General features: G+C 59.7%; 1 protein-coding gene across 2 annotated transcripts; it reads right to left on the bottom strand.

The window, feature by feature from the left end:
• Positions 1–3,608: 3,608 nt before the first annotated feature.
• UTS2R (urotensin 2 receptor) lies at positions 3,609–8,662 on the bottom strand. 2 transcript variants are annotated; one of them, XM_058429090.1, is made up of 3 exons: positions 8,387–8,662; positions 7,674–7,844; positions 3,609–6,194 (listed from the first exon to the last, which is right to left on the bottom strand). In XM_058429090.1, the coding sequence occupies exon 3, from the start codon at positions 6,110–6,112 to the stop codon at positions 4,943–4,945; it is 1,170 nt and encodes a 389-aa protein (XP_058285073.1). In that variant the 5' UTR covers positions 6,113–6,194; positions 7,674–7,844; positions 8,387–8,662; the 3' UTR covers positions 3,609–4,942. The 2 variants fall into 2 exon arrangements, with proteins under 2 accessions (XP_058285073.1, XP_032032740.1); XM_032176849.2 differs by lacking the exon at positions 7,674–7,844.
• Positions 8,663–9,478: the final 816 nt, after the last annotated feature.

The raw sequence follows: 9,478 nt of genomic DNA, 5'->3' as shown, positions 1-9,478 counted from the left end.
TTAAGGACACTTTGGAAGGAGCTTTGCTATTCTCTGAAGATACACAAAATCCTCCACTGCTCACGTCATAATCTATTTACCAACTGTGGAAAATTCCACGGTGCATGTGGTTTTTAAAGTGATGCTGAAGCGAGCACCTTTGTGCATACGTCTTGATCCACGTCTGATTTTAAAATTTCAGATAAAATCCTAGAAGTGAAATGGCTGGAGAGAGAGTCACAGCAGAGCCAGGGGCTCCGTCCTGCGTGGTTTCTGCTTTTGGTGTTGAGTCGTCCTTTCTGCATCAGAATTCTGACTCCTGAAATCACATTTCTCACTGTGTCTCTGACGGTTCTAGGTGCTAGGTCATACTTTCAATAATCTTTCAATAACCTTTCTGCTTCTTTTTTTTTTTTTTTGAGACGGCGTCTTGCTCTGTCGCCCAGGTTGGAGTGCAGTGCAATGGCGTGATCTTGGCTCACTGCAACCTCTGCCTCCCGGGTTCAAGCGATTCTCTTCCCTCCTCCTCCCTAGTAGCTGGGATTACAGGTGCACGTCACCACGCCCGGCTAATTTTTTTCGTATTTTTAGTAGAGACGGGGTTTCACCATGTTGGCCAAGCTGGTCTCAAACTCCTGACCTCAGGTGATCTGCCCGCCTCGGCCTCCCAAAGTGTTGGGATTACAGGCGTGCGCCACCGTGCCCGGCTAATTTTTGTATTTTGTGTTTTGGTAGAGACGGGGCTTCACCATGTTGGCCAGGCTGGTCTCAAACTCCTGACCTCAGGTGATTCACCCGCCTCAGCCTCTCAAAGTGGGATTACAAGCGTGTGCCACCTCGCCCGGCCCCTGCTTCTCATTTTAGAATACATTCACTGCTACTTCCTCTTCACTCATTGTGACTTTATACCCGGCATTTACATATAAAATTCTATCTGGATTTGAGGGTGCTGTCCTCAGTGCCCTTTCCCCGGGACAGAACGCTGCCTGGCCTGCACCCCTTGCCAGAGGGTTCCTGGCAGAGCCCTTTGGTGCTTAGGAAATGTGCAGAAGAGAGAACGCAGAGGGAGAGACATAGAGCAGCTGCCAGGCCTGACAGGCTCCAGGGCCCCTGCAACAATGGAGGCTTGGTGGGGCAGGGCCCAGCTGTGGGTGTGGGTGTGAGTCTGCAGTGGTGTGAGTGTGTGAGTCTGCAGTGGTGTGTGGGACCATGTGTGTTCCAGGAGGCAGGGGGCCGGTGCTGCTGCTTACAGAGCTACTTGTCACTGACGTCATTGCTTATGGAGGCCCCCTGGGTGGAAGTGCTCTGCGGGGTCGCCAGTGGGCGGGGGGATGTGCAGGCACGGCGAATGGTGGCTGGATGATGTGTTGCTGAGGACGGGGCCGGGGCTGGGGGCTGCACAGGGGCGCCCACTGCTGCCCCATCCACACCCAGGCAGGGGAAGCAGGCACCGAAAAGAACGTCCCCCTTGTGATCTGGGGTGCACTGTGTTGTGTGTGCCCACCTCTGCATCTTCATGGTTCTTTAATAAGAGGCGTTGAAAACAAGAGTGGGAATCAGGGCTGGGGGACTCACTCCCGGAACCAGGTGCTCCTCTTAGAGGAACTGCGGATCCATCTGCCAGCCTTTCAGCGAATGCTTTGTTTTAGCGCCCAGGTCTCCAGGTCTCCTTTCCCAGCCTCTACCTCCTCCGGTTTCTCAGAATCCGTTACTTAGATTTTTTTTTTTTTTTTTTTTTTTTTGAGATGGAGTCTCACTCTGTCGCCCAGGCTGGAGTGCAGTGGCGCAGTCTCGGCTCACTGCAAGCTCCGCCTCCCGGGTTCGCGCCATTCTCCTGCCTCAGCCTCCCGAGTAGCTGGGACTACAGGCGCCCGCCACCACGCCCAGCTAATTTTTTGTATTTTTAGTAGAGGCGGGATTTCACCCTGTTAGCCAGAATGGTCTCGATCTCCTGACCTCGTGATCCGCCCGCCTCGGCCTCCCAAAGTGCTGGGATTACAGGCGTGAGCCGCTGCGCCCAGTTGTCCCCAGTTACTTAGGTTTTATTTCATTTCTCTCCTGTCCCTGAGTCATTCACCCCTCGTTTTGTTTTCTCCTTTATCCAGGGGGTTCCCTCAGCCCACACTCACATGCACACGCGTGCCCCTGCCACCCTTTTCTTCACGTTACCCAGCCCTGCCCTAAAGCTCTGCCTTTCAGGGGAACTCTGTCCGCATCGGCCCCGTGCTGACATCCGTGGAGGACACACATGGTTGTAGATGCTTGCATGGCCACCTCCAGCAACTGTGCCTCACATCATGGGGGCTACCCGCCCTCTCCAAACCCAGGTGGGAGGAGGGGACCCACTCCCCGCCCTTGGGGACAGCAGGTCACCGGCTGAGTTGGGTGGAGGGTGGCACTGGGGTGGTCTTCTCTGGGGCGTGGGGCTGCAGGGCCCCTCCTGGGACTCGAGTCTTCAGCTGTGTTCTGACTTGGAGTCGGAGGGTCATGGATGGGACCATGTTGCTCCAGAAATTCCCTCCTTTGGAGCTTCTTGGCTCTGGAGATGTGGGGGGCCTTCCACAGAAGTGGGGGGTCTCCTGAAAAAGCGAGGGGCCAGGAGCAGTGAGCAGCTGCTGTGAGGCAGTCACTGCCAGTCACCATCATGGGCCCTGCGCCGCATGCAGGTGCTCAGCACAGATGCCGTGTTGGCGCAAGCAGACGGGAAGATGGTGGGCAAGAGGTTAAGCGTGGAGTCTCCCCACGTCCTGTGCCCCGCTGTCTGGGCTGCCGCCGAGAGTCTGCGTGTCAGGCGAGGACAGTGCCAGCTGGAACCACCAAGCCAGGGACCAGCTCTGGCTGTTAAATGTTTAATTTTAATTTTGCTTCTCTACAAAGATAGCAGCTTTAGGAATCAGGCTTCGGTTGAGAAAGAGAAAGCACCTCCAACCCCCCAAAGCTCTCCTTCTGCATCAGAGAAGCTTCGAGGATGCGTGGCTGCGGTGGCTCCTGGGAGCCTCTGGAAGGGGCATCATCAGCCCTGTCCCACCCTCCGCGGAGCTGCCTGCTCCCCGGGTGATTTTACCAGCAAATCGCTGTTTCTTTTTTTCTTTTCTTTTTTTTTTTTTTTTTTTCCTTTAAGACAGGGTCTCACTCCGTCGCCCAGGGTGGAGTGCAATGGCAGGATCTCAGCTCACTGCAACCTCTGCTGCCCAGGTTCAAGCGATTCTCCTGCTTTGGTCTCCTGAGTAGCTGGGATTACAGGCACCTGCCATCCCACCTGGCTAATTCTGTTGTATTTTTAGTAGAGATGTGGTTTCACCATCTTGGACAGGCTGGTCTTGAACTCCTGAACTCGTGATACACCCGCCTTGGCCTCCCAAAGTGCTGGGATTATAGGCATGTGAGCCACCGCGCCTGGCCTTCCTTTTTTCTTTTCTTTTCTTTTTTTTTTTTTTTTTTTTGGAATTTTAAAGATCAGATTTATTTGGAGAAAGCAAAAAACCCACAACCCAAAGATGGGATTCTACATCTAAGACATCTCCAAGATTACAATCAACAGATTACAAATCCCAGATTACAATCTACAGATTACAAACCATTTTCATAGAAGATATTTTTGTACCCATTTTACATGTATTCAGGAGTGGGGCGTACATCAGTCTCTATTTCAATTTTAACAGAGGGACAAGGTCGGGGAGTGGGATCCTTTTGTTTTTAAGGTAAAACACTCACGACAGAACTTGCACATTCAGGTGCACAGTTCTGTGGCACTGGCTCATTCACAGCGTCACCCAGTCACCGGCGTCTAGTTCCAGAGCACTTTTGTAACTCCAGGGGAGAACTGCAAGCGTTGCCCCTCTTCCAGGAGGCCCTGGGGACAGCGCTGCATGCTCATTCCCGACACCAGTGACAATCCTGCCAGCAGAGCTGTGCTCACTCCACTGAGGGGCGGGCACTGGAGGGACGGAGCGGGCATGACCCTCGCCCCGTGTTCAGACGGAGCCCCAAGGGGCTGGTAGTCTGGGCATGGCCATGGGGTGGGGAGGCGAGGCCAGGCTGGGGGAGGCCGTGCAGGGTCCCGGGCCGGGCTGGGGGCTGGAGGGGGGCAGTCGCCAGAGAGAGGATGGTTGGCCAAGCTGGGAGCAGGGGCAGGAAGTCTGTCCAGGAGGCAGTGAGGGGTGAGTGGGGCAGAGACCGCCAATGCTAGTGAGAGGCGGTACCTGGATTCCGTTTCTGATCAGACCTGAGCCAGGCGTGGATGAGAGCCCAGGAGGCCTGTGCCGCCAGCGACCTTGTCCTCTTGCGTTCTGCACCCGAAGCCTCAGGCCTCTGCCTGCCTGCCCTGCTCCACCCCTCAGCCGGAGCCTCCCCTCCTGGCCACCTTCCCTGCCCCATATCAGGTGCCAGACCAGCCGCCTGCACAGGCCTCAAAGGCAGGTGCACCCCCCACCCCGGCCAGACCCACAGGCTCCCCCTTGAGCTGCCGGTGTTGTCCTGGGGGTCCTGCCGGCCAATCCTCCCACCACTCAGACGTGGCGTCCCCCGCGCCGAGGCAGGACCCGGAAGCCAGCTAAGGGTTGATTGTTCCAATGGCAAAGCCACAAGGGATGGAGCCACACAGGCAAGGACGGGAGTCACAGGGCCGCTGGCAGAGAGGAGGAGGGTCCCAGGGGCGGCAGCCGCGCCATGGTCTCCACACGGGCCGGGCACTGGCACCTGCTGCCCTCCGTGACGAAGCCATGGTCTCCAGAAGCTGGGACTGGGCTGGAGCCTCCTGGAGACCCTCAGGGAGGCGCGTGGGCGCTTCTGGACATCACGTGGAGGGCGCTGAGGGGAAGCGAGCAAGATCTTTCCAGAAGGGGATGGAGGAGGGGCAGGGCCTGTGACTTGGGAGTTGGGGGGGCTCTGTGGAGGGGCTCCCGGGAGTGGCTGGGGCTTTGGGGCCCGTCCCCGCCTGGACTCCAGCCATCGCTCCGCGTGCTCACGCCGGGGCCCTGGGACCCTCGGGCGCAGGTCGGGCCGGGGCTGCTGGGGCCAGCACGAGGCTCTCAGTGGGCTGTGGGCTGCAGGAAGACAGGGAACGGCCCGAACAGCGCTGGAAGCGGGCGCGGAGCTGCAGGGAGGGAACGGGCCCCCGGCCTCCCCCGCTGCCCGGGCCCCGCACGCGGCCGCGCAGGTGGTCGCGATAGTTCCTGGTGAGCAGCGTGTAGAGGAAGGGGTTGGCGCAGCTGTTGCCGTAGGTGAGGCAGGTGGTCAGGTAGTTGACGATGCGCGCCGTCCGCGGCGCCAGCGGGGCCTCGTGGTACTGGGCGAGCAGCTGCCACAGCCAGAAGGGCAGGAAGCAGGCCCAGAAGAGCAGCACGATGCCCAGCACCAGGCGCAGCGCGCGCGCCCCCGGCCGCCGGGCCCGCTTGAAGGAGGCGCGCTGCGAGCGGCGGTAGGCGCGGGCCAGGCGCGCGTAGAGCAGCCCGATGAGCAGCCCGGGCCCCGCGATGCTGGTAGCGAAGAGCAGCGTCAGGTAGGCGCGGTGGGCGCGCGGGCCCCAGGCGGGCAGGCACAGGCTCTTGGGACCCCGGCGCACCAGCCGCATGGCCAGCATCACGGGCAGCGTCAGCAGCAGCGCCAGCAGCCAGGTGCCCAGCGCCAGCAGCTTGCGATAGCCCTTGGGGCGCTGCACAGTGTCCAGCGGCCGCAGCACCGCAGCGTAGCGCTCGCTGCTCATGACGGTCAGCGTGAAGATGCTGGCGTGCATGGTCAGGAAGTCCAGGCTGAAGAGCACACGGCAGCCCACGTCCCCGAAGTGCCACTCCTTGGTGACGTAGGTGGCCACGATGAAGGGGATGCTGAGCAGGTACAGCAGGTCGGCCAGCGCCAGGTTGACCACGTAGACGTACATGGAGGCCACCGCGCGCAGGGAGCGGCAGGTGACCACCAGGGTGTAGGCGTTGCCCACCACGCCCACCACGCCCATGGCCGACAGCAGAGTCCCAATGGCGCCCGTGGCCACCAGGTCCTCCAGGGAGCTGGGCTCCGTGGGGCTGGCCCAGGAGCTGTTGAGGGTTGCGTTGGGGCCGCCAGGCGGCTCCGGCACAGAGCTGCGGGTGGCAGCCAGCCCAGGGAAGCTGCTCGGGGACTCAGGGGTCAGCGCCATCTCTGACCCCTCACGACGGGCTCAGGGCTGGGTGGCCACTCCCTGAGATGGGGCGGGGGCACCTGTGGGCAACCAGCTCAGCCTGTGGGGAAAGAAGCCTGCTAAAGATGCAAGTCAGGCAACCCCTTCCGCTCCCACGAGGCCATTGTGATGGCCCCGTTCCCACAGAGTCACGTGGGCTCCCCAGTGCCCTCCGACTCCCGGGACTCTCTGGAAGCCATTAGCTCTGCAGTAGGACTTGAGAGCCACCAGATGAGCTGCCCCAACCCCCTCCCCGACCCCCGCATGCCCCAGCAGGACCCCCCTCACTGTAGGTCGTATGGCCTCTGGGATGGACTGGGCTTTTCTGAAAGCCAGAACACAGGAGGGCAGCCCCTGGGGCAGAGGTCGGCAGTGGACAGAGCTGGGAGTCCTGGGCTCTGCCCTGCCCACCCAGTGCGCACCCCCAGGCCTCACTTTCTTGTCTGTGCACAGGTGGAGCCCACTTACCCCGAGTCCTTTCTCGCATTTATTTGACTTGTATATTTTAAAAAATGTTTTCTTCGGATTGCAAAACTAGTAGCTACTGACTTTAAAAGTCCAAATAGAAAAACATGTAAGGTAAGGAGAGGAAGAGCTCTGCAATCTCCATTTCTCATACAGGGAAACGAATTCAAGATGGATTGCAGGCCTAAGTGTGAAAGGTTAAATCAATCAGTCAAGGTTCTGGAAGAAAACGGGAATACTGGCATGACCTTGGATGGGAAAATATTTCTTAAAAATGAACAAAAAATACTTTCAATAAAAAACTGAGCAAATGGGTTTCATTAAAATTAAGAACTTTACCAAGAGCATGAAATCATAAGCCACAGGCTAGGAGAGCATCAGAAAACATGTATCAGGCCGGTTGCTTGCGGTGGCTCACGCCTGTAATCCCAGCACTTTGGGAGGCCAAGGCAAGTGGATCACCTGACGTCAGGAGTTCGAAACCAGCCTGGCCAACATCTCAAAACCCAGTCTCTACTAAAAATACAAAAATTAGTCGGGCATGGTGGCCCACGCCTGTAATCCCAGCTACTCGGGAGGCTGAGGCAGGAAAATTGTTTGAACCCAGGAGGTGGAGGTTGCAGTGAGCCAAGATTGAGATTGTGCCACTGCACTCCAGCCTGGGCAACAAAGCGAGACTTTGTCTCAGAGGAAAAAAAAAAGAAGAAACTTAGACAAAAAGCTGGTAAGAAAAATATAGGGAAGAACTGCAAATTAGTAAGGAAAAGACAAACAACCCATTTGAAAAAAGAGACCAAAACCGTGACTGGGGACTCCCCGAAAAGGACACCCACGCAGCCAACAAGCAGGGAAATGCTAGTCACGGCCACAGGAGCACCTGCGTGCTGACAAGGATGAATGCGTGAAAAGGCAGACATCCTTGTCAACAGGCGTGGGGGCTGCGGAGGAGCTGGCCCTGCCGTTTCCTGTTGCTGGGAACCTGGACTGTGCCGCTGCTTTGGAAAACCATTGGCACGATTTGCAGAGTTGACCGCCTGTACCTTCTCACCCGGCAATTCCACTCTCAGGTTTGTACCTTAGATAAAGGGCTGCCAATGTCCAGAAAATGACAAGCGTGAGAAAGTTCACGGCAGCTTGACTCCTAAGAAGCTGGAAACAGCTCAAATGTCCCCAGTGGAGAGGGCAGGGAAGAAGGAGTCGCCGCTGGGGTCAGCAGCCTGGATGAAACTCACCGAGCGGTGGTGAGCTGAAGAAACAGACACAGGAGGCTGCCTGATTCCACGAGCCACGCTGAATTTAGGCCGAACACTCGTGGCTGCGCAGGGAGCAGTCTTGGCTGGGGTGGGGCGTTGTCAACAGGTGGGGGCGCTGGGGGCCTTCCAGGGCCTGGAGATGTGCCCTGCCCGCCCTTTCGCACCAGGCCGAGCAGCTCCCAGCTCCATCTGTCCAGAGGACCCTCACCCCGTTGCTGCCCCCACCCGGGGCATTTCCATAGCCCTCACCCAGGGGACGGCGCAGAAGCCGAGGGGGCACCGGGCTCCCCAGTTGTGCGAGAGCCCGAGTCACAGGCAGGGGGACAGTGGCCGCCGGGCCGCGCTCCAGGGTCGCTAGGAGGGAAGGGGAGGGGCCGAAAGTTCCACGGCACAGGAGAAGCCGCCTCGCTGGACCCCGCTCCCCTCGCCCAGGGTGGGTTCCCACCACGAAACCCCGGCCCAGCCCTGCAGAGGGCCCCGAAGGGCACAGGCCCGGCAGTCCCCGCGCGCTCCCGGTCACCCACGGAGGACCCACCTGCCTCCGGTCACTGAGCGGCCAGACCTGCCCGCCGAGCCTGGGGTCGCACGTGGGGGCAGCCGCTCGCGGCTCCAAATTCCTCGCGCAGCGGGGCCGCGGGGAACTTTCCGAGGCGCGCTCCCCTGTCCCAGCGCAGAGGGAGCGCGAGGGGCTCCGCGGTGGCCTCGGCTCCCAGAGCGCACGGCAGGGGCGCCTGCCAGTCCCGCCACCAAAGCCGCGCCCCGCGCCGGGTCCCTGCGCCGCCGCCACCTGCCCGCCGCCAGCTGGGAATGCGCCGCGGCCGCGCGCCAGCGCCGGGTATTAAAATAACCCTAGCGGGCAGCAGGCGCGCGGAGAGGAGGCGCTGGGTGTCTAGGGGGCGGCGCTGAACGCGCGGTGCCAGGAAGATGCGAGGGGCGCGGGGCCAGCGGGGTCGGCGGAGGGTCCCAGGCGGGTCTCGCGTCTGCGGAGCGAAGCTGCCTCCAGCCTGGCTTCTCTGAGGCTGACCCCGCAACCCCTCTTGGGTTCCCCGCCTCCAGCCTTCGCACCTGCGCCCCTCAAGCCCGTGTTTTCAGGGCACGGAGCGTGGGATTCTCCGTGTCCACCAAGTCCTGGACTCGCCCGCGCGCAAGTGGGGGGCGGGAACACCCCTAAACCCCGAGAGGGTCATAGAAAGGAGGTAGGGGAGGGAGGGAGTCACCCACCTAGGCGGGGACGGGCTCTTTGGGGGCCTTGACGATCCCCGCCCCTGTTGCGGGTCTCCCACAGATGCTCTTAGAAGCCCACGCAGCCTCTCCAGGCCCCAGCAGGGACTCGTGGTGGCCACATGCACGGAAGTGACGCTGGGAGCTGCAGAGCCCCGTGGGGTAGGAGGAAGGACCCCACGGCCTCACCTTGAGCCCCTGAGCTGGGTGCTGGCCCCCACTCAGTTTCACTTATTGCTAGGAGATAGGATGTGGGCCTTCACTCATGCTGAACCATTGAAAGAAAAAGACACAGAACATTAATAAAATTAGACTAGAGGAGAGCTGGAGAGCTGTGAACACGGGGTCTAAAGGGCCCCCAGCGAGGAGCTGGCCTCGCCTACTCCACTCCGCCCAGGGCTCATCT

This window comes from Hylobates moloch, unplaced genomic scaffold (genome assembly GCF_009828535.3).
Source record: "Hylobates moloch isolate HMO894 unplaced genomic scaffold, HMol_V3 SCAFFOLD_15, whole genome shotgun sequence".
Lineage (NCBI taxonomy): Eukaryota > Metazoa > Chordata > Mammalia > Primates > Hylobatidae > Hylobates > Hylobates moloch.
Note: the sequence above shows the minus strand (reverse complement) of the source record. Positions and strands in the feature narration are given on the sequence as shown.